Source organism: Juglans microcarpa x Juglans regia, chromosome 3D (genome assembly GCF_004785595.1).
Source record: "Juglans microcarpa x Juglans regia isolate MS1-56 chromosome 3D, Jm3101_v1.0, whole genome shotgun sequence".
Classification (NCBI taxonomy): domain Eukaryota; kingdom Viridiplantae; phylum Streptophyta; class Magnoliopsida; order Fagales; family Juglandaceae; genus Juglans; species Juglans microcarpa x Juglans regia.
This window is the reverse complement of record NC_054598.1, coordinates 19,566,861-19,591,826: the sequence shown is the minus strand read 5'-3', so window position 1 is coordinate 19,591,826 and position 24,966 is coordinate 19,566,861. Positions and strand designations below refer to the sequence as shown.

At 39.0% G+C, this 24,966-nt stretch overlaps 1 protein-coding gene across 2 annotated transcripts; it reads right to left on the bottom strand.

Annotated features, from left to right (window-relative positions):
• Positions 1 to 1,689: 1,689 nt before the first annotated feature.
• LOC121255683 (aldo-keto reductase family 4 member C10-like) lies at positions 1,690 to 24,390 on the bottom strand. 2 transcript variants are annotated; one of them, XM_041156155.1, is made up of 4 exons: positions 24,103 to 24,390; positions 23,154 to 23,937; positions 21,808 to 22,062; positions 1,690 to 2,207 (listed from the first exon to the last, which is right to left on the bottom strand). In XM_041156155.1, the coding sequence occupies exons 2-4, from the start codon at positions 23,718 to 23,720 to the stop codon at positions 1,947 to 1,949; spliced, it is 1,083 nt and encodes a 360-aa protein (XP_041012089.1). In that variant the 5' UTR covers positions 23,721 to 23,937; positions 24,103 to 24,390; the 3' UTR covers positions 1,690 to 1,946. The 2 variants fall into 2 exon arrangements, with proteins under 2 accessions (XP_041012089.1, XP_041012090.1); XM_041156156.1 differs by having other exon boundaries at positions 24,169 to 24,390.
• Between the last annotated feature and the right edge of the window lie 576 nt (positions 24,391 to 24,966).

The window sequence follows — 24,966 nt, the reverse complement described above, 5'->3', positions numbered from 1 at the left end:
TGCCTCCCAATTTGATCGCTCAAGTTGACCGCTGGACAATTTTTTTTTTAATTAATGATTAAGGAAGTAATTTTAAGTATATTGATAAAATACTATCAATCAAAATGAGCGGGATGGAACCGAATTGTATCGAGTTAAACAGAGAAATGAAAGTAGGGTAATAATTAGTTTGGGAAAATGAAATGTACGAAAAAAATAAGGTAAGAGTTCAGGAAACAAGTAAAACTCTTCTCATGTAGTTTAGTTATGTTGCAGTCTTGTCCAAAACACTGATTGTGGACCATAGAACAATCATGGCTTCTTTGACACCTGCTTCACTTCAATAAATTCCGGACATAATTCTAAAATAAAATTAATAAATAAATAAAAAAAGACAAATTACTTCTGGCATGGGATGCACCTTCATTAGTTTCAACAAGAAAATTGATGGCAGATTCTTAAACATAATGCGATTAAACCGGAAATGTGCGTCTCCACTTCTCACAACAACAGCAAAGAGCTTAGAAATGGCATGTAATTATAATGTTGTCACCATGTCGATCACAAACAACGCATGTCAAGCACGTCTATTCAGGTGGTGAAATCCCCAAGCATATAAAATCCCTCCACCCACATACAGCAGTCTTCAAATTTAATGTCATGTCTTCTCAACAAATTCCCTTGTCCTAGCAGAGTAGCAGGAGCTCTCTCTCTCTCTCTCTCTCTCTCCTTTTTTGAACAAAAAGCAAAGCAGGAGCAATTTACATATAGTAATCTAACTTTTGAAGGACAATGGAGCACTGAAACAAAGATACATCACGTTTATAAAATTAGCTGGCAAAGCATACTGGATCTTCTAAAGGAACATTTGTGGCCATTCCCGAAACCCCAAAGTGGAGGAAGTGGGTGGGTGGATAGGCTCTCATGGTAGTCATATCCTGTCAACGGCTCATTGAGTGCTCAGCTGATCTGGTAGCCAACCCATTCATGATAAAATATAGAAAATTAGCTCTCTCTCAATGTTTATCCAGAAAGACATGAGCTGATGAAAGAAAGGGAGGAGAAAGATGGAGGAAACTTCTTTCTAGTTCATTTAATTAAAAGCTAGGATTTCTTTATTATGGGACGGTTTGGTAGACTTTGGTTGGCATCTTTATACTACTTTTTATCACAATGGATGCATATTAAACAGTAGTGATCTATTTTCATGGCTCTGAGTATCCACAAACCAAGATGGCCTGCATTCTCCTGTTTGAATAATCAATTTCAGAATTCTATAAGGTACAGAATAATCATGCATCAGCAGCACCAACACGAGGGAGGGCTTTAACAGAGCACTACCATCCTTGATACCCAGCCCCACTGTGGAAGTTGATTTTAGTGAGACCTTTAAAAGTTTAATGTAAAAAAATGCAAGGAAAGTCGCAGAGAAGCATCAGATAGTATATATTAGATGACTCATACAGTGTGCCGAATGTGCTAACTAAACATTCTTATTAAAACATAAGCTTAATGCTTGATACTATTGAAATGCAAATCCAGCTATATTTATGTAAATTAGCTAAAGTCAATGTCTGAAAAAGCCGAATTAGGCAAGTTTGTTAATGTTGATCAGAAATATTCTCTAAATTAGATCATTCTGAATAACAGTAAATCCATGCTTAATTAGTAATAGTGGTCTCATCTAGAGTCTGATGAAAATAATTCATGTTTGAAGTTTCAATAGGAGTTTCATTCCTTGATGTCACATCAGAGGAACTCAGTATAAGGATCACCATCTTTGTTTTCCAAACAAACAAAAAAAATCAAACCTCTTTAAAGTTTAAACAATAGGGCATAGTTTGACTTTCTATTCTGCGTCCACAAAATCAAAATCTTACAACAAACAATGGGCATATGACAAATCATAAGATGATCACGTACTTGAACATAAATGGCGCAATATCTAAAGAAAATAATATGAAATATTAGGCATTGGATTCCATGTCATCTTCCATCTCACGCACAGCCTGTAGTGGACCACTCCCAAACATAAAGACATTTTCCGATTGAGTATTCAGAGGTCCATGTCCAAATAAACAAACTTGTGGTTCAATCTGGTTCAAGTGGTTCCACTCATCATCTGAGAGAGACCAACTGAAAATGTCAATATTTTTCCTTATCCTGTCAGACTTCAGGCTACAAGGAAGGACACTGGTTCCTCTTTGCAGTCCCCACCGCAAAATGACCTACAACAGATTAAAGCACAACATATTTCCTAAGTACATTTTCTTGACATTTGGTCTTCAATAGTACATAGGCACACATACATTCAATTGAGTTCTCAAATAGTAAAGTTTCCACCTACACCCTCACTCACTGCCTCATGGGCTGTTTGGCAGCCGAAGAGGTGGTGGTTCCACCAAGTACAGTTCCGGGACCATCCACTGCCACCTGTCACTCTTTTTTTTATCTGCTTTTCTTTTCTTTTTTTTTTTTTTGGGTTTTGGGGGGGGGGGGGGGGGGGGGGGGGGGGGGGGGGGGGGGGGTGTGCCACCAGTAAAGACAATTCTGATCTCATTTTGCCGTCTGTTCTTCAATTGAGATCATAAATGTTTGTATGAGAGAACCATAAAGCAACTTCAAAATATCAACAAATTCTTATCCAGTGATTTCATAGCATTCACAATTGCATAAATATGCATTTCTTTGGTTTTCTAGCAATATCCTTTAACAAATAATTGGCAGACAGAGGACCTTGGGGAAATGAAAAATCTCCTATGCAGGTTTTTTTTTTTTGTTTTTTCCCCCGAAGAAAGAGTGCAATATGGTTAACATGGACAGGGTGTCTTTCCCACTATCACTGTGTAACGGGTGTAAAAGGCAGCCATTGGGCTAAACTGTGTCCACTATGATTAATCATTGGTAAATTATTTTTCTTTTTCATGCCATTCTTTCAAGTAAAAGAATCCTTGACCTCAGGATAAAAATTATTGCAGTAACCCAGAGGGGGGGGGGGGGGGGGGGGGGGGGGGGGGGGGGGGGGGTGGGCAGCGTGGTTTCTATCACGCACTTGCACTTGCCATTAACTGTTCCATGCTTCTTTTTTTTTCCTCTGACCCGGGATATCAAAGAGAGCATCTGGATTCTTTTTAGCACAAATAACTAGATCTATGATCATCCCTCACCATCCCATCGTTGCATAGAGGAGAAATTGGTACTACTCACTGGGATCAATGCTGAGTTTCTTTGCAGGATCCAGAAATGATGAACCCTGGCAATCCATTTCGAACTAAGAGGAGTTTGGAGTACAGACCACTCCATTTGATAAAAAAGGATGAAATAGCTCATGGGCTATCAAAATAACTTGAGCCTGCTAGACATTATTTTGAAAATTAACTTGCAAATCACATTACTCAAGCTAATGGGCTTGTAGTGATGCACTGAGGTTGGGTTTTCAATTTCTGGAAAAAAGGCTATATATTTAAGTCTAGGAGTTTTCCTTCTGGAGAGAGAGAGAGAAAAAAAAAACTGAAAAAATGATATCAATCACTTCTTTTTAACAACCTCACAATACCACTCATGAAACAAGACTGAACCCATCAAGAGCAGCACTTTTGTGGAGGCAGTTTGTGTCAGAGGGTTAAAGATTTCAGTGTCAGATGGTACGATACAAAGAAATACATTTTCATAATTAATAATATTTTGAGGGAATAAGCTATCTAATATATCCGTTAAAACCGAGTTTGTCGAGTAGTATATTTTACGTAAGTGATCAAGGAAATGTTGATGAATGGGAATGCTATCATCAGTCCATGTATCTTGCTTGGTTTTCAGTGAATCTATGGAATTTATTCGACGCCAGATGACTGTTAATAGGGGAAAAATTCAAGTTTCAAGTTTTCGTTGTAAGCCAATAAACCCTTGATTCTCTATGCTAAATTCTTCTTATGAACTGTTCATGAAGGTTGGTCATGAGCTGTTTTTCAATTACTATGTTTTCATATGTAGGAAGTAGATTTTTACATGTGCAGTAGCCACTTCCAAGTTTTGGATATTTACTTGTACCATCACAAAATAATCTCAGTTCCATTTTTCAATGCATATTTTACTGTCTTCGGTTTTCTGCATATGAGAGAAGCTGGGGATTGCTCCCCATGAGTGCTCCAAGCAGCTGCTAAAATCATTTTATAAGCAGCTAGCAAGTCTGAAACCGTTCAAATTTAAAGGGCTTGGGTTGAGTTATATCCAAACCACTTGTGGTAAGGAGGAATGCGATCAGATGCTGAGGCTGGAAACAGCAACTTCCACTCTTGATTTGCTATTTCCCCGGTCAAATCTTTCTTGAATATTCGCTAACCCTGCTTATTTGATCAAGTCCATGAAATGCCAACATAGCCAAGGTTGATTAAGCCATGCCTACTCAATAACATATTTAAAACCTATTTAGATGATGAAACAACTGGCTGACCACTAGTGTTGTCCTGATACACAGCCAGGGGCCTCCAAAAGAACTTTTGATGGATGCAAAATTTGTCTAGAAAAAGTTTCCTTATGAATCTGTTTGGTAGGATCATACACTAAGGATACCTATAAGAAAAGGATTGTACACTAAGGATGATAACCATGGGCTGCGATTGCAAGGAGGATCACACTACACAACAGGAGTGGAAACACACGCGATGCCAAGCAGAAAGTCCTCTTTGATTTTGTACACCAGTGAGAGTACTGCTCTCTACTAAAAAGGCTTCAAGCAAGAAGAGGATCAGGTTTTTTGCTCCTGATGGGGATCTTTTTGAGACTTTTCTACCTTGTTAGTTGAATTAGTGGTTGTATAATGGCAAAAAGCTGGGTAAGGGATGAACCTGGACATTTTCTTCTTTATCGTCTCCTTCTCCTCTGAAGTCGAGCTTGAGTCACACAAGAGAGACAAGTTTCATGTAGGAGCTCGGTACTTGGCAATGAACAGAGCTAGCAACAATGGCCTATGAAGCACTAATCCTAAGAGTCTGATATGAAGAGTCTTTTTTGTCAGTGGGAAGGACGCTTGCAGTGGGAGTGGACCTTTCTTCATTTGGACATATGTGATTAGCGTGGAATCCATATTGGAAAGACAGGCTTCCTTTCTGGGTCTAAGACATGGGCAGAGGGGCTGAGTTTGATGAGAATGGCTGGAGTGTCTTTTGTAATATTGGAGGAAGATAAAGTCTAATACTAAGAAACCAAGTATTGGGATTTTATCTCACTTGTTTTTTACAAGTATTAAGGATTTTTTTTTTTTTTGATAAGTAGTATTAAGGATTTTATTAGAAACAAATGACCAAACTTTAGGATTATGCAGGTCTAAGATCATGTAAATAAATGTAGGAAGGAATCTTGAAAGAAAAATATAGAAAATAAAATAAAATAATATTCCAGAAAGTTTGCTCAAGCAAACTAAGCATGGTGGTCAAGTGAGATTGCTGAGGAATCAGAAGAAAATTCTGGAGAAGATCTGGAAATCTAGGAAAGGTTGGAAAAATCTGGAAATCGCTTGAGTCGCTTTAGTGACTTCGAGAAATTTCAATAATTTTATATTAGTCCAATCTCTTTAATTATGATTCTTATGTGTTTTCTGGAAATTAAAAAACCAATGATGCATCGTAACCCTGGAGTTGTACATTTGCTTTTAAGGCTAAGCTTAAGAAACCAAGGTTGAGATTGATTAATAGTGATCCAATGGCTAGAAATAATTGTAGCATCTATTCAGGTAATGAGCTGAATGTGATTGAAGAGTTGTGAACAAAAGAACAAGTTAGTTAACTTGGTTATATCAAACTCATGGTTGAGTGAATCTGAGTCAACGGTGTGGATCAAATGTGTCCAATATGAAGTACAAATCCACAGGCTATAAGTGCATCAGATGAACTTGAGGAGAGAGAATTTTTTTTTTGGTAAGTGACTTGAGAGGAGAGAATTTATTCTAAAGTGAATAGTAACCTACTCAATTTTCCTATAAATAATGGGGCTTCCCTATTCATTATTTTCACAATCACTAGAGTAACTCTTTGCTAAGAGAAAGACTTTTGTTTGCTTAGAGAGAGAGTGTGTAATGCCCCAAGGGAGGCCCAAGCCACATCTAGCCTATACTCCAAAAGGACTAGTTGATTGTACAATTGGAGTCTCATTGGAACCATTATAAATAACAAGAACTTCTCCCTCCAAAGCAATGTAAATTCCCATATACCACCTACACTCTTGGTCAGTATGGGGTATGACAGAGAGTAAGTATGTTCCAAAAAAATCTCTTGAAGAGAGAGGAGAAAAGAGAGAAAGGAGAAGAAAAAGAAGGTTTCCTTTTTTGGTTAGAATTCTCGGAGAAGTTCTGTTTCCAATTATTCTAAACCTCAGAAAGAAGTTCTCTTTTGAGTAATGCTAAACCTCTTAATTTAAGTACTAATATTATTGTTGTTGGGTGTTCTGAATGTGAGACTTGTAGCAACAATTTTTTTTTTAGTTAAATGAAACTCAGCAAAGGTAAATGTTTGTAAACATTGAGGTTCTTTAATTATGATTGTAGTAAAGTCGGTTCTGTTTTGATCATAGCAGGATTACTTTAATTTTTTCCGGTAACAAGGATACTTTGATGTTGAAAGAATACTTTGATTTTGAAGTTATAATGTTGGACTGGTTGAAGTGAAGTTATCTTAGTTTGTAAGATTGCAGTCTTGCAATCATGTTGCTTGAAAGAACAAAATTATGTTTATTGATCATCCTAACGTTATGAAAATTTGGCTCAAACCCAAGTTGTTAATGGATCATGGAGATCAAATAAAATTTCTCTGATTGATATTTTGAAAATAAATGAAATAAATTATGGCTTTCTTTAAATGATGAAAGACATTCTTAAAAGTTGAAATGCATGGATTTTCAATGGTTATGTTGTATCGAATGGATCAAAAGTATGAAAATCAAAATTCAAAACAATTAAAATTCCAAAAATCACCACTAACTTGAGCGGACGGCTCACAGCATTATGCAAACTTTCTACAACTCACCCACTTGAGCAAACATCAATCTAGGTGTGGAGTGAACTTTCATTAAAGTCTATTTTATTGTTCTTTCTATGCACTATCCAGCTTTAATGAGTCTAATGAAATGAAGTGAGTTAAGTGAACCTGCTTAGGTGTCACTCTTGTATATGTCTCGTGTACTTGGGCTATGCCCATGATTATCATCAATAAAACTCTTGTTTACTGATTACAAAAAGAGAAGGGAGTTAAGTGAACCTAAGCATTGTGTTGGGCTAAAGATTCTATTGAAGATTTAGGGATTCCCTTGAGTTATACCTTGCGTATACTAAATAGGATAAATTCTACACTTGGAATTTTTTGTTTAAGGTGAAGAGATTCTAGGAATTTGTAAATCCATTTTTTTTTTTTTAGAAATTTATAAACCCATCATATATTTGGCAAGATAAGCAAAGAGATACCATGCTACCATCACGAAAAGTTTGAGCCATGCTTGCAAAACATTGTTTTCAAAAGTTTAAGTTATTTTGAAATAAAAAGATGATTTGAGCACTATTTCACTGTGGCGAATGTTATTTTCATTCACTTAACATAAGAACCATAATTGACATATTTACTTCATGATTCGATTCTAATGCCCTGGAGGAGGCCAAGAAAGGGACTTCGAGGAAAATGATGTTTTAGAAGTGTTGAATGCTTTGGCTGGTGGCCAATGGCCTTTGGACCAGATGGCACTGGCCCTGGTTTCTCAGTGGGAGAACCAGGGTTCAATCCCCCTGCCTGTTATCTAGCAAAAAAAAGAATGTTTTGGATGGTGATAAGGCTATGGGACGCAAGGCCGAGGGGTGCTTATCAGCTTTCTTATAGATAGGTTGGGAGCTTCTCAAAGTTGATTTAATTAATGTCTTCCAGGAGTTCCACACTCCAAGGAAGTTAAAAACAAAGCCTCTATCTTCATCACTCTCATATGCTTTCATCCAAGGGAGAGAAATCCTAGCCAGTTCTTATTGCCAGTAAGTACATTGATGGTAGACTTCGATCTGGGGCTTAGGTGTATTTTGTAGGCTGAACTCGGCAATGGTTTTTCAATCCTAGATCCCACTTGAATCAAGATAGCACCACTCTTACTCTTCTTTATCTAAGTGATATTCTACTTCTCTAAGTTATATTTAAAAATACCTTATCACCCAAACTACCGTTGCCTAGATCCCTCCACGGCCCAAGTTTATACCTCTCGTCATGTTGTTTTTGACCAGACTCTCTTCCCTTTTGCAGGTGTCCACCCTCGCTCACCACATCCTACGGACCCAGAGGAGAAAAGCATATGACCATGTTAATGAGGACTTATTAAAGTACTAATTTTGGAGATGAGCATTTGGAGAGAAATGGTAGGGTGGATTACCAATTGTATATTGTTGGTGCAATTTTTGGTTCTAATCAATGGATCAGCCTCTGGTTTCTTTCAGAGTTCACAAGGCATGAGGCAGGGAGTGGAGGCCTAGAGCAGAATAAAAAATATTGCTCTGAATAGTGGACTCCTATTTGGGTTTTTGGTGAGCTGTAGACATCTTGTTGAGTTGCTTACGTCATACCTGGTGTAACCATTCAAACAAGCATAGAGATTGTTGAACATGATGGCTTTTAATTCTCTGTCCTTTCACAATCATCAAAGAATCAGGCATTGTGTTGCCAAAGACACCACATTACGCTCAAAGGGACCATTTTCCAGGCCTCTGAATTACTATGACCACCACAAGGAATCTGCCAGCATCTACACCACACATTGGAGCGTAACCCATTCAAACCCAAAAGTGCAAAATATCTCTGTCAATAAGCTACCAGCCAACTCAAAATGCAACATAAGATGATCTATGTTTCCCTCATTTCGCTTCCATATGCAACACCATTCCATCACCGCAAAATGCCATTTCTTTCTCGTGCTACCGTCATTAAAATTCCAAACAAAAAAAGCTACCCTCAAAGGTGCTTTGTTTCTACAACTACACTTCCATGGAAATGAGTGAACTGGTGGGGATTTCAAGTCTGAAGATTAATCTAGCTAAATCTGAATTAGTGCATGTTGGTGGCATCAATAGGTTTGCTAGAATTCTAGGATGTGGGGTGACGAGCTTACCTATGAAGTAATTGGGACTTCTGTTCGTGTCAACAATCAGGGCAAAAGCTATTTGGAATGATGTATAATAGAGAAGTGGAATGTCGTTTGGCAGGAGGCCAACTAACTTCGATCAAGAGAACTTTTCCAATTTGCACAACTGCTATACGTCCCTATTCTCTATACTAGTTGGAGTGGCTAATCATATAGAAAGGAATTGGAAATGAGTCTTAAGTTTCATCTAGCTAAGATGGCCCAAGATTTGTACAATGAGGATTAGGAATCAGAAACTTGCTAGTGTATATCTGTGTCTTGTTGGGAAAATGGCTGCGGGGCTTTGCTACAGAAAGGAAGGCATTATTGTGATCAATGAAGAAAGTCCATGATGGTAGTACATGGGGAGGGTGGCACTCTATGAAGTGAGAAAATCTTTTGAGATTGGCATGTGCAGAAATATTAGGAAGAATTGGGGGATTTTCTAGAACTTTATCACAGAAGAAGCAGGACAGGGGGCAAGCGTAAGGTTTTCACATGATGTTTGGTGTGGAGATCAGTAATTAAAGGTTGTTTTCCCATTAGTTGTTCAGACTTTCCAGCTAAGGAGGCATCAGCGGCAGACTCCTGGCAATTTTCCTAAACAACTAGACAATGGAATATTACTCTTATTTGATCAGCACATGATCGGGAATTGGTGCTGTTTTTCTCATTCTTCAGGCGTTTGTACTCTACTAGGTTGAGAGGTGATGGAAAAGATAAGATGTGGCGGGTCCTGTCCAAAAGAAGGAAGTTTGAGGTCAAGACTTGTTATCACACTTTGTGCTTCATAGGCAATCTTTTCCTTGGAAAGGTATTTAGCTGAACAGAGCTCCATCGAGGGGGCATTCTTTGTGTGGGCTGTAGCATTGGGGAAAACCCTTGCTATGGATAAATTGAGAAGGGAAATTTTAAAAATAAATTGGTGTTGCATGTGTAATAAGAAGAGCAGGGAATCAATTGATCATTTATTTACTGCATTTGAAGTTGCTAGGAAATAATGGACCTCGCTACTCCATCTTTTTGGTATCGATTAGGTGATGCCTCTTAAGTGTTGTAGTGTTATTGGGTTGTTGGATCCGGCCTAGTTTGAATGTTGAGATGAGATGAGAAATCTGTGAATAGTAGTGAAATGATTTGAATTAAAATATTTTATGGGGTTTTGGAAAAAGAGAGAAAAAGTTGAATAAAAGCATTATAAAGTTAAAATATTGTTATAATATTATTTTTTAATATTATTTTTGTTTTGGGATTTGAATTTTTTTTTTTTTTTTGGAAGTTTAGAAAAGTTGTCATGATTAGGTCATGATTAGATGAAAAAGTTAAGATTTGAAATTGAAAAGTATTTGTGTTTGAGTGGTGTTTGGATGTTAAGATGAGATGAGACGAGATCAACTCAACATCCAAACCCCTAGGGCCTAAGGATATTGGCCATTGCAATGTGGAAGCTACGCCTATGGTTCCATTATGCCTCATATGGTGCATGTGGAATGAACAAGACACTCCCCAGTTTTGAAGATCGTGAGGCAATGGTGGAATCTTAGATCCATAATGCTTAAAACTCTTTTTTGTTTGGATGTCAGCTCAAAATAGTCTTGACCTTTCCAGCTATCCTGATTTTATGACTCTTTGCTTCCCTCTTTGTATTTCTGTGTTGTTTATGTGTGTGTGTGCGCGCGCGCGCGCGCCGATATATGTGTATATATATATATTTGCTTTATGTGGTATTGGTATGATGCTGGAAATAGATTATTGGAGAATTCAAATATGGGTTTATGCATTGAATCATATTCATTTTTTTGGTATATTTGATATTATTATTACCCTCAAGACTGGATTTTATCTGTCGTTTGTTTGTTTTGCCAATTAAAAAAAAAAAAATTGTTTATTTTGATGGTGATTCTTTTTTTTTTTTTTTTTTTTTAGGTAAATGATTATATTGATATGAATAGATATAGCCTAAGTACACAAGATAGTATATAAAAGATCACACATATTTAAAGGGAAGTATTAGAAACAAGAAAATCGAGGCCACGACAATCTACAACTATGGCCCAAAGAAAACGAGTGCTAATAAAAAATAATCTAAGTTCTTCTAGTGAGCACTCCTTGTCTTCAAATGTCCGGTCATTTCGCTCCCCTTCCATAGGCACCACATGATAGAAATCGGGACTATTTTCCACGCCACTGAGATTTGTGGGAGACCTCGTAGGTTTATCTAGCTGGTCATGAGCTCTGTCACTTTGGCAGGCATAACCTAAGCTAACTCCATTCTATTAAACACCTCATTCCAGAACGTTCCAGCCACTTCACTAAGCAACAGTAAATGATCCATATTTTCACCATTTTTCCTACACATACAACACCAATCTACGATGATCACCTTACATATCTGTAGATTATCTGTCATCAAGATCTTACCTAATGCTGCTGTCCATACAAAAAATACCACTTTGGGAGGCGCCTTGTTTCTCCACATCTTTCTCCATGGGAATTGCGTATTTTGTGGTTGTGTAAGCAACTTATAGAAAGAATAGACCGAGAATTTATCTTTACCTGTGGGTATCCACCACATTTTATCTGCTCCTTGGGTTCTCGGAATCATAGTGTATAGAAGACCAAAAAAATCTTCAATGTTGCCAACTTCCCAATCTTGGGTGGCTCTAGTGAAATTCACGTTCTATTGAACTAGATCCCCAAATAACTCCATGCAATTAGCAACTGAAGCATCTTTCTCACCTACAATCCTAAAAACTGAAGGGAATGAATCCTTTAGGGCTTGATCTTCATACCACAAGTCAGTCCAGAATTTTATTTTAAATCCATCGCCCAACACCAGTCTAGTATGCCAATTAAAGATCCCCCACCCTCTTCGCATGTGTTCCAAATTCTCACTCCATAAACCCCGTGAACCTCCCGAGCCCCCCCCCCCCCCCCAACATGCCACCATATTTGCAATCAATCACTGACTTTCAAAGAGCTTCCGGTTTTGTATCTCCACAACCATTTCCCAAGCAAGGCTCGATTGAAAATCCTCAAATTTCTAATACCCAACCCACTCGAAGAGACTGGAGAACATACCTTATCCCACTTGACTAAATGATACTTGAATTCTTCTCCTATTCCACTCTAAAGAAAGTCACGATACAGCTTCTCAATACGGTTTGCACACTTGCTGGAATTGGGAATACAAATAAAAAATATGTTGGTAGATTAGAAATAGTACTTTTGATAAGGGTGATCCTACCACCTTTCGAGAGAGATGATCTTTACAACCCTACCAATTTGCATTCAATCTTCTCCACCACTATATCCCAAATCGATATAGATCTTGCAGCCCCCCAAAGTTTGGAAAGCCAAGGTAATTCAAAGGCAGAGAGGGAACCTTACAACCAAGGATACTAGCCAATTGCCGTATGTTGCAAACATTGCCCACTGGCACCAATTCTGATTTATCTAAGTTCACTTTTAACTCGGAAGCCGCTTCAAAACAAAGTAATAATGCCCTCAATGTTTGGATTTGGTTTTGTTCTGCCTCACAAAAAATCAATGTGTCATCTACAAACAATAGGTGAGATAGGTTAATGGTGCCCTTATTAGGATTACCCACCGAGAATCCCTCGCCACTGTTCACCAAGGCTAGAATCATTTTATTAAATGCCTCCATGACAAGAACAAATAGGAGTGGAGACAAAGGTTCTCCTTGTCTTAGACCACGAGAGTTCTTAAAGAAACCATTTGGGCTACCATTCACCAATATTGAAAACCTCACCGTTGAAATACACCATCTAATTCACGAGCACCATTTCTCCCCAAAACCGCACCTCCCAAGCAAGCAAATACAGTAAAAACTCCCAGTTAACATGATCATATGCCTTCTCCATATCTAACTAGCATAGAATTCTCAGCTGGCTAGATTTTAGCCTACTGTCTAGGCATTCATTAGCAATGAGGACTGAATCCAGAATTTGCCTATCTTTAACAAAAGTATTTTGGGGTTTGGTATAATTCTCTCCAAAACCTCTCCTAAGCAATTGTCAAGCACCTTAGAAATAATCTTATATATCTAATTCACAAAGCTAATGGGACAGTAATCCTTCACCTCAGAGGCCCCAATCTTCTTAGGAATGAGTGCTATAAATGTGGCATTGAGGCTTTTCTCAAATTTCCAGACTAAAAAGAATTCTTGGAACACTTTCATTAAATCTGCTCTCATCACATCCCAACAAGTTTGAAAAAATCCCATGGAAAAGCCGTCAGGGCCAGGTGCTATATCTTTGACCATGCTCCTTACCACGCTATGGAGCTCTAGTTCCTCAAAAGGCCGCTCCAACCAAGATACCTGCTGTGGATCAATGGACTCAAAGGCTAGTCCATTGAGTTTTGGCCTCCAACCCACCTGTTCAGAAAGTAAGTGTTCAAAGAATCCCACAATATGCTCCCTAATCACAGGAGCATCCGTATAGTCCACTCCGTCTATTTTCAGTATCTCAATAGTGTTAGTTCTCCTATAGGAGTTGGTCACTCTATGAAAGAACTTTGTGATGCGGCCTCCTTCTTTCAACCATAAAGCTCTAGATTTTTTACGCCAAGAGATCTCCTCCAATAACACAACCCTTTCTAATTTTGCCTTTAACTCAGTCTTTCGAGATGCTTCCTCCATAGAAAGAACCCTCCCCTCCTGAGTACTTTCCACCTCCTGAAGCTCCTCTAGCATGGGCTTTTTACGGTCTCCAACATCACCAAAAGATTGAGTATTCCATAACTTTAAATCAATTTTTAGAGCTTTCAATTTACCTACAAAAATGAAGCTCAGGGTGCCATCAAACTGATAAGAATCCCACCATTGCCTCACCCTTTCCACAAAACCTTTAGTTTTCAGCCACATGTTTTCGAACTTAAAATACCAACACCCTCCTTGAATACCTCCACAATCTAGTAATAATGGAAAATGATCCGAGAATAGACGAGCAGCCTCTTCTGATATAGCTCTGGATGGTGAGTTTCCCACTTTGGTGATACTAAAAAGCTATCCAATCTAGACCACGTATGATTATTAGACCACGTAAAAGCACTACTCATGAGAGGAATATCCATCAAGCCCAAGTCAAAAATACACTCCGAAAATTCTGTCATTGCTGGTCATAATCTGCTGTCACCAGAGCGTTCACTAGGAAACCTTGTAACATTAAAATCACCACCTATGCACCATGGTAAGTTCCACCAGCTATGAATTCCAGCAAGTTCTTTCCATAATATTCTTCTACTGATGTCCATATTCAGTCCATAAATACCCGTAAATACTTGCAAAAGCTCATAAATAATTATCAACATTCCTAAAGGAACATGCCACAGTATACTCACCAATAAATTCCTCCAATTTCTCCACCACTCTTCTATCCCACATCACCAAAACGCCTCCTGAGGCCCCGTCGGAAGCAAGATAAACCCAATCCACATAAGTACAGCTCCATAAACTCCTAACAACTCTCCTGGGGATAAATTTCAGCTTGGTTTCCTGTAGCACACTATGTCCGCCTTCCACTCACAAAGCATGTTTTTCACCCGAAGGCATTTGTTTGCCTCATTGAGCCCTCGAACATTCTAAGATACAATCTTGGGCTTCATAAAAATGGAGCTAACCCCCGCCCCTTAGCTCTTTCTCTACTTGAACTTGAACTTGAACTGCCCTCATAGTTTACAGACCATGTTAGCCTCTTTAGCTCCCGTTATTTTTTAGAATTTGACTTCTTCAACTGGCCATGTCCAACTTCAATGGCTATTAGTAAAGCCATGAATTGTTCCTCAAAACCCTCAACACTCGATTCCAACACAGTGCTGGATCTCCTTTACTTTATGCAGCACCCACTCAGAGACACTAGCTTGGTCTGGCAGCAGGTACTTTAGAACGTGTCCTAAATAATATAACTTATAAATGAAAAGACAGTTTGGGTTGAGAGTTGATTTTGTGGAATGGAAGGATCATCAAGCTGAGATCAAATGGGTTGACTTCTATCGCTTTCCAAAGCTAAAGTCCACAGGTGGAGAAGTTCAACCAGTTATGTGGCCAACAGTAACACACCATGGCCCATGTAGTTTATAGGAACATCTGACATTTTTGTGGGATGAGTGAAGAAGATCCATCTTGGGACTGTAATTGTTGAATGAGTAGGGTAATTTTTTAAGGAGATATTTTACCATTGTGTGACTTCAAGCCTCTCATGCGCATGTGGACCTATGAGTTGGGGGTTTGACTCAGTGTGTTGAGAGCAAGTGCCTTCCATTCATGGCAGAGGAACAACCATGGCTGCCCAACATGCTATTACTGTTTCCGAAGTTTCCACCCCAAGCAAATGACTCAGATTCAGATGGTTTGGATTGACAATTACAAAAGCAAAACCTAATTGAATGTGACCCAAAACTTCTGCAGGCATAATGAAAATCAGCTAAGTGCCCATACCAGAAGTGAATACAAATATCTGACTTATTCCATCACAGAAGCAGTTTGAGAGGTATGTCAATTTCAGCCTTTACTCTTAGATACTTCCTGCATGCTATACAAAAGGTGAGGTGTGCTCGACTCAAGGATCTTCCCAAGGGCTTTCCCAATCTATGAAGCGTTCCAAGTTGTCATTAATTCCAGTGTGAGGACATGAATTTATACACAAAAGGTAGCCCTATTTAACTCTTCTTCTTGCTATCTAGAATCAATGGCCATTGCTTTATCAAATGGTATTCATAAAATCTATGGGCCTCGTTGATGAACCCTTTTTCTTTTCTTGGGGGCAGGAGAAGGTAAACAGAAAGATGTTCGGCCAAAGGTCTTCAATCAACAGTTCCACGGGCAAAGTGAAAATCAGATAAGTGCCCATACCAGAAGTGAATACACATGACTTATTCCAGCACAGAAGCACAAACCCACTTTAAGAGGTATGTCAATTTCGACCTTTACTCTTAGATACTGCTGATGAACATCACTACTATGCAAAATTCCATATTACACTCACAATTGCGGACAGTGTGTTTGTTAAGTGCTTTGGCAGCCACCATATGACCAAGATAGGCTAGATTGGACACTCGGTGCTCTAATTCCTTTTCCTACACAAATTGAGTAGGGGATATTCATCTCATGCACGTGCCTCAATTTGATTTGATACATCAAAGTGTAGAAATCCCCCTTGGTCCTACCCATTCCGTCTAAGGGAAAAAGAGAGAGAAAGAAGGACATATGGTTTGTGAGCTTTTTTCAAGAGGTAAAAGGATACGAAGAAGAAATGTGAGAGGTATTTGGAACGAACAGAAGGTGGGGTTCGCTAGAAGGGCATAGAGGCATTAAAAGGGGAGGTGGGAAGAGGGATAATTAGGGCGACTTCTTAAATTGACATCCGTAAAGGATTGGATAGAGGAGAAGATCTCATGGGAAGCACAAGGAGTGAGTAGTGGATGAAGGAACAGTTCAAACTGTCACAAGTTACACACTTGGCGTAGAAGGTATAAATTTTAGTATGTATTTTAAATTTACCATTCCCACTTGGGACTTGTTTTGAGAATATTTTCCTATTGGTTTCTCACTGCTCAAGAAAGAATAATCTGTTTTTGGGTACTTTACAATTTTTTATTGCATGATAGAGCAGCATGCTAACTTTTTTTCTTTTTTTTTTTTCTTTTTTTTTTTTTTTTTTTTTTTTTTTATAAGTAAGTTTCATTGATATGAATGAAAAATAGGCAAAGCCAATGTACACAGGGAGTATACAGAAGAAAACGCCTAAATACATTCTAAAAGTGCTAAATTAAAGATAAAAAAACATGCACATTGTTTCCATTAAGGACAATGACAGAAAACCATAGGAGTAAAGTGTGTACAAAAAAATTCTGAAGCACCGCCATTGTACGCTCCCTATCTTCAAAGCACCACTCATTCCTTTCCGTCCAAATACACCACATAATGCATAAATGTATCATCTTCCATACTGCTGCCACCTGGGGACAGCCTTGAATACCCTTCCAGCAAGCAAGCAGGTCAGCCACCTTTGACGGCATAACTCAAGCAACATCCACTCTACTAAATATCTCATTACACAACTCCCTTGTCACCTCACAATGCAATAATAGATGGTCTACTGATTCTCCATGTTTGTTGCACATATAACACCAATCTATCACAATGAGACCCCTCTTCCTTAAGTTGTCCATGGTTAGAATATTCCCAAGAGCAACAGTCCACACAAAGAAGGCCACTTTAGAAGGTACGCGAGGCCTCCTAATGCTTTTCCTCAGGAAACATACATTACTTTGTGAAGCCAACATTTTATAATATGCCTTAACTGTGAACTTCTTGCTGCTACTGGACCTCCATTGTATCCTATCACCCTGTGCTGTTGTACTTCCAGAGGAGTATATCAAGCTGAAAAATTCTGAAATGGTAGACAGTTCCTAGTCATGATTAAACCAAGTGAATAGGATATTCCATTGATGGGAACCATGGGCAAACACGAGAATCTGCCACCGCAGCCTCCCAATTAGCTGCACTACTATAGAGAGCTGGGAAGACCCTCTCCAAATAGCGCTCTCCACGCCAAGCATCCTGCCAAAACCTAACTCTAGTGCCTTGTCCAACCACAAAACGGATGTTGTTTTCGAAACACTACAAGCCCCCCTAATATATCTCCACAAACCCACACCATACCCCCCCCCCCCAACTACATTGCTGCACCAACCACCCCAAGCACCTCCGTGTCTAGAGTCAACAACTTCCTTCCACAATGACTCACCCTCCAAGTGATACCTCCATAGCCATTTCCCCAATAACGCTTTATTGAATGTCCTCAAATTTCGCACACCCAAGCCTCCACTCAAGATTGGGGAACAAACTTTATTCCAATTAACAAGATGAAATTTATTTTCCTCCCCCAGACCACCCCACATGAAAGCCCAGAATAACTTCTCGATTATATTCGCCACCCCAGCAAGCAAAGGAAATAGAGATAAGAAATAGGTTGGGAGATTAGATAAAGTGCTTGTGATCAGTGTGATCCGCCCCCCCTTCTATAGATACAGTCATTTCCACCCAGCCAACCTTTTATCCACTTTCTCAATAACCCATTTCCCAAATAGCTCTAGCTTTAAAAGTCGCCTCCAGAGGGAGGCCCAAATATTTCATAGGCAGAGAAGACACTTCACACCCTAAGAGATCTGCTAGGCCACTAATTCGAGGCACCACACCAACTGCCACCATCTCAGATTTACCAAGGTTTACCTTAAGCCCTAACACGGCTTCGAAGCACAACAAAAGTGCTCATAAAGCTTGAATTTGGCCAAACTCCGTTTTACAAAAGAGAAGTGGTACTTGGACACTCTGTCTCCCTTTTGATCAATAAAAATTTGTTTACCGATAAAAAAAAAAAAAAAGAGAAGTGTATCATCTGCAAATAAAAGATGTGAGATCATGATAGAGCCATTAGTACCATTACCCACTAAAAATCCAGTTAAAAAGCCACCCTCAACAGCTGCCTTCACCATCCGGCCAAGTGCCTCCATGACAATAACGAAAAGAAACGGAGACAACGGGTCCCCTTGCCGCAATCCTTGAGAACTGTTAAAGAAACCCGCAAGGTTACCATTAACTAACACTGAGGAGCAAGCAGTAGAAGCACAATGTTGAATCCATGAAATCTACCTATCACCAAAGCCACACCTCCCAAGTAAGTAAAGGAGGAAATCTCAATTTACATGGTCGTTTGCTTTCTCCATATCAAGCTTGCATTGAGCCTGGTGTGCCCTCCTTCAACCTATGATCCAAGCACTCAACAGCTACCTTCACCAACCGGCCAAGTGCCTCCATGACAATAACGAAAAGAAATGGAGACAACGGGTCCCCTTGCCGCAATCTGTGAGAACTGTTAAAGAAACCCGTAGGAGTACCATTAACTAACACTGAGAAGTGAGCAGTAGAAACACAATGTCGAATCCATGAAATCCACCTATTACCAAAGCCGCACCTCACAAGTAAGTAAAGGAGGAAATCCCAATTTACATGGTCATATGCTTTCTCCATATCAAGTTTGCATCGAGCCTGGCGTGCCCTCCTTCAACTTATGATCCAAGCACTCATTGGCAATAAGAACTGAATCAAGTATATGCATCCCCCGAACAAAGGCATTTTGAGGTTTTGAAATAATTTGTTCTATTACCAAGCTTAACCAATTAGCAAGAACTTTCGAAATAATTTTGTAAACCCCACTCACTAGGCTTATAGGGTGGAAATCCTTGACTTCCATCACCCCATTTTCGGTACAAGGGTTATGAACATCGCATTAAGGCATTTTTCAAACTTTTTGAAGGCATAGAATTCAAGAAAAACCTGCATTACATCACATTTCACAATCTCCCAACAATGTTGGAAAAACCCCATCGAAACCCCTTACGCTAATGACCCTTATGCACCTCATCTTTTTCAAAAGATCTTTCCATCCAGTTCGCACTCTGTATATCAATAGACTCAAAAGGCAAATCATCAAGCTTCGGCCTCCAACAGATCGGCTCAGTTAGCAAGTTCTCATAATAATTCACAATATGATCCTCTAGTTCAGTGGGGGAAGAGAGAACTTGATTACCTGTCTAGAGTGTCTCAATAGTGTTGTTGTGCATATATGAATTAGCCACTCTATGGAAGAACTTTGTACATTTATCCCCTTCTTTTAACCAAAGACCCCTGGATTTTTGTCGCCACGAGGTGTCCTCCATCAACAATACCCTCTCCAATTCAGTCTCCACCACACTCTTCCTCAACAATACCTCTTCGGAAGTGTCTCCCATCAATACCTGCCCCTCCAATTGCTGTAACTCCTCCATTAGAGTAGTCTTTTGGTTGTCAATGCTGCCAAAAACTTCCAAGTTCCACCTCTTTAAATCTTGCTTTAAAGCCTTAAGCTTACCTGCAAGAATGAAATTAGGGGTACCCGTAAGCTAATAAGAAGACCACCAAGAATGAACTTTCTCAGCAAACCCGTCCACTGTTAACCACATATTTTCAAACTTGAAATACTGGTGACCCCTATGAACGCCACCACAATCTAACAAAATGGAAAAATGATCCGAGCAAACCCGAGTCAGCCTCTTCTGACACAGCTCCAAAAAGTGGGCTTCCCAAGAAGGAGAAACAAGAAACCTATCCAATTTCGACCAACCCCTGCTATTGGACCATGTGAACTCATCCCTAACAAGAGAGAGATCCATAAGGTCCAAATCAAACATAAACTCAGAAAACTCCTCCACAACTGTAGAAGTGCGAGAGTTACCTGATCTCTCGCAAGGAACGCGAGTGATGCTGAAATCCCCACCCATACACCACGGCACGTCCCATAAACAATATAAGCCTGCCAACCCCTCCCAAAGCCTTCTCCTCTCTCTATCCAAATTAGGCCCATAAATGCCTACATAAGCCCAGTCCCACCCATCTAGTACATTTTTAAATAGACTAACAACCGAAAAAGTCCCAACACACTCCTCAACCGCCTCCACCACTCTTTTATCCCACATTAAGAAAAGACCCCCAAACGCTCCTACCGAAGCCAAGTAAGACCAACCTACATACGAACACCACCATAGACTACGAAAAAGTCTTCTATCAACAATCCTCAATTTTGCTTCTTGAAAACACACCACATCAACCTTCCACATTCGCAATAAAGATTTTATGTGAAGACACTTATTGCGATCATTAAGCCCCCGCACGTTCCAAGAGAGGATCTTAGGTTTCATGGACAATGGTAACTCCCCTCCCTTTCATTCTATCCCTTTGCCACTCCCCTCCTTCACTTCATAATTTATAGAGCATTTAAGCCTTTTATGTTCTCTATCTCTCTTTGTGGCGGACTTTGATCGACTATCTTCAATGGCAACAAGAAGAGCCCTTAACTGCTCTTCAAAGCCTATACAAGACACCCCAACACATGCTTGCATCTCCTCCATTTTCTTGAACACCTAATCCAAAATAAACCGCTCTGAGTTAGGACCAGGGGGGAGGGAGTATGCATATAGGTTCAGCATCTGCCCCATCGATGCATTCCCCTTCACAGACAACCAGCGGCATATCCACCCCTTCTGACCCCTTTGCAGGAAAATCTTCTTTTTTCTTATCATGGTCTACTTCTCCAGATAACATTAAAGTTAATGGTGCTAAAACACCACTGTTTGGAGCAAAGAGTTCTCCAAATGCTGACTGTGTTGTCTGCGTTAGTGTCTGCCCAGCCAAGAGATCTCTCTCAATTGTTGTCTGCATCTGCCCAGCAAAGCTTTCTCCAGACACAGTTGTCGTCGGAGAAACAACAGAGGCCACCGTTGTCCTGCATGCTGCGTCTTCTTCCTCCAAGAAGGGCCTGTCTGAGACACGGACCTCCCCGTGCACTAAAGCCCATTTCCCCAACCCAGAGCTTTTTCCTTTCCTTTGGACTGGCCGTATTTCTTAGATTATATGACCAGAATCAGATCATTTACATCACTAAAACATGCTTTTAGGAATTGAAGGACAAGAATGATAAAGCCCCATTTCCTCCAACATGGTAAGTGAAAGTCCACTTGGACATTCCATACGAGGAGCAAAGAATTAAAATAAAAATGGCATAAACAACTAGAGTGGACATCAATCATACAAGTATAAAGCAGAAAAATAGATGATAACTGAATAAAAAGTACCTGCTCTGGTGTCTTTTTGTGTCTATCTGCTATTTGTGAAACAACTGATAACTTGAGCATAGGGCCATGGACAGATCTTGATCTCCTAAATGATATGCGAGGAGTGCCAGGTTCATCTTCCCCACCTGATCCACTGTCAGATGGTCCGGGAGTTGAAGTAGGTACTCCTAAAGGTGTATGAGCAGATACATGAATACCTTTCATTTGACAGAACTTCACAAGTTCATCTTGCCTCCAGAAAGGGTGCAACTCCACCTAAGAAAAGCAACTATAATATCATTAAGGACACCAAAGTATCATGGGCAAGACATAGGTGGTCCAACAATCTTGTCAGAATTAGTAAAAGGAAAATGAACAAAAGCTAGGATAATAATTTGTCAGAATTAGAAAAAGGAAAACAAGCAAAAGCTAAGGTAACTGACAAACAAAATGTCTAAACTCATCCAGGAACAAGGTGGGTGACATGAGATACTCTTACGACTAAGATTTACCATTTGGGTCCTACCAAAATTATTTTAAAAGATAAATGTATAAGATACAATTCATTGTCTAGTTTCCAATGCCACTATAAAGAAAGAAGTCATGAAGAAGTATACCCCTAGATATAACACAGTTTTAAAAGCAACCTGAAGAAACAAGGTCGAGGATGGTGATAATGGTTCTTTGGATAAAGCCACAGACCCTCAGCATCAGGAAAATGGCTTCCCTTTAACCAGGTGGTAGGTCACCTCTTAGATGAACTTTCCAGCTCAGACTGAGTGCATGGTTTGCCCCATCCTAATGATGAGTTTCTATGTTGCAGAATATCAAGTACAGTAGTAAATGTCCAATACTTGCTTCTACCTTTCAGTTATTGCAATTGTCTGAATCAGCAACTCGTCAATGACAAGTACAACCAGAAAGAACGAGTAATTTTTGCGATCGAATACTTCAGCTATATCAACTAGTAAAGTTTGTCAGTCACAGAACTGGGTTCGTTTCTGTAATTCATTGAGCACAAGTCTTAAGCTTGCGAAGAATTTGTCCAGCCAGATAATTTAGAAATCATCAAGTGATACTTTTTCCAGTTGAGGAATAGATTCCAGTGCTTTATCTTGAAATAAATAAATTAAATTAAATATACCAGTTGAAAAGACCAAAGGATCATTGATTTAGAAAGCATCCCGAGTTATTAACCTTTTAAATATCGAATGTTACTAGGTGTGGTATATGCACAGAAAACTCGTGGAACATCTGATTTTCTCCCTCAAATGATCCACGAATTTACTTTATCCAGGTTCTTCATGAGTCCAGGCATGGAGCAAAGCAGAATCTTTTGAAACAACAAGAATAACTGTACAACGAACCTGATTGACTGCAGGTACAATCTTTGCAAACTTAAGCAATCCTTTGATCTGCTGAATACTGAAATTGCTAACTCCAATAGCCCGAACCAGACCTGACTCGACGAGACCCTCCATGGCTTTCCACGCTTTTTTCAACCGATTCAGAAACTGCCCATACTCACTGCCCGACTTTGAAGGTGGATCAGTAGCGTCACCAAACGCCGAGCTGTCGGGCCAATGCATCAAATAGAGATCCAAGTACGAAACTCCAAGATTATTAAGAGAAACTTTAACATAGTTCTCTATTTTATTGAGCGAATTCATGGTACAGTAAAGTTTAGAAGTCAAGAAAACATCCTCCCTCTTCAGGAAGCCTTTGAATGCTTCAGTGAGTGCTTCCCCAACTTCACTCTCATTCCCATAAAGATGTGCGCAATCTATGTGACGGTACCCGACCGACAATGCCGTTTTTACAGCTTCGACGCAGAGGTCTCCACCGCTCTGCCATGTCCCAAGTCCAATAGCTGGAATTTTAGCTCCGGTGTTCAATACAAAGTAACTTCCCGGTGTTCCTCCTTTTCCTTTCATTCCCCAAAACTTCTCAGAATGAAACAATAGGCAAAATAGATAGCTTTCAAATGACACGGTTACCCAAAATCAAGACCAGATTCCAGCAACTCAAGCTGTATAAAAATATGGCATATGAAATATTATCAAAACCGATGCAGCAAATCCAAAATCCCAGGATGGAGTTGTAATATGCAAATCAAACAGACAACCCAGAAGTCAAATACCAACCAGAGCCCTATACAGACAAAAAAAAGCGATTTAATTCGGCGGAAGACAATAAAAAAAGCATTCCAACTCCAGGGAACTATACAACTTTGACCATCAAACTAAGCTCAACTTGTGTTTGGCAAATTGTCCCAACGAATAATAGAAAAGGTAGACCGCAATCTAATTACTCTACCTAATTACAAGACTCTCAAGACAAGCAAAGGCTTAATAATTTTTGATTGAGTTGCGAGGAAAGCACCAAATGAAGACCAAGATTGGATCGCTTAGTCCAAGACTGTAAAGGCAAATATTCAAAACGGTAGCTGTGGTCAACAACGGCAACATAGAATAAGAAACTCCTATCCCCCCCCCAGCCAAAACTGAAAACAATACCTTAGCTGTAAACGACTTAAAAGATAGAAGTCAAATCTCTCTCTCTCTCTCTCTCTCTCTGAATTGAATTGAAAATATGTACCGTCTTCTGCATCTAATCATTTTGGAGTAAAAATACGTTTTTCTTAACCCTATTTATGTTAACATAAAAGTTATCTGTAACTACGAATTATGTAATGTCTTGTAATTATTTTTAAAAAATAAATAAAATATGAGATTTGCGTAAAAAAATTAATGTTAACATAAAAGGTATTTATAATTATTTTAAAAAAAATAAATAAAATATGAGATTTATATGAAAAATTAATTTTTTAATAATAGACTTCACTCTTTTTTAAAATGATTACACGACATTTACGCATTTTATAATTATATGTAAAATTATTCTTTAGATACATTGAAAATAAATAACCTCATTTAATGTTACATCTTGGTTAACTAATGAATAAAATATAGCATTTTCGTTTATACAATGGTGTAAAGTAATTCATTTAGGGTGCGTTTGGTTATCAAACTCATCTCAACTCATCATTACAATTTTTTTAAATTTCAATACAAAATATAATAAATAATTCAATTTTTTCAAATTTTAAAATAATAATAATATTAAAAAATAATATTCTAATAATATTTTATCATCACAACTCAACTCAACTCAACTCAC

What these genes read in the sequence shown, in the direction of transcription:
- LOC121255683 (XM_041156155.1), bottom strand. Translation starts at nt 23,720, where the DNA reads ATGAAAGGAAAAGGAGGAACACCGGGAAGTTACTTTGTATTGAACACC. An exon ending in TTGTACCTGCAGTCAATCAG is followed by an intron (nt 22,063 to 23,153) that starts GTTCGTTGTACA and finishes TGCTTTTCTTAG; the next exon opens with GTGGAGTTGCACCCTTTCTG. An exon ending in ACAAAAAGACACCAGAGCAG is followed by an intron (nt 2,208 to 21,807) that starts GTACTTTTTATT and finishes AATCTGTTGTAG; the next exon opens with GTCATTTTGCGGTGGGGACT.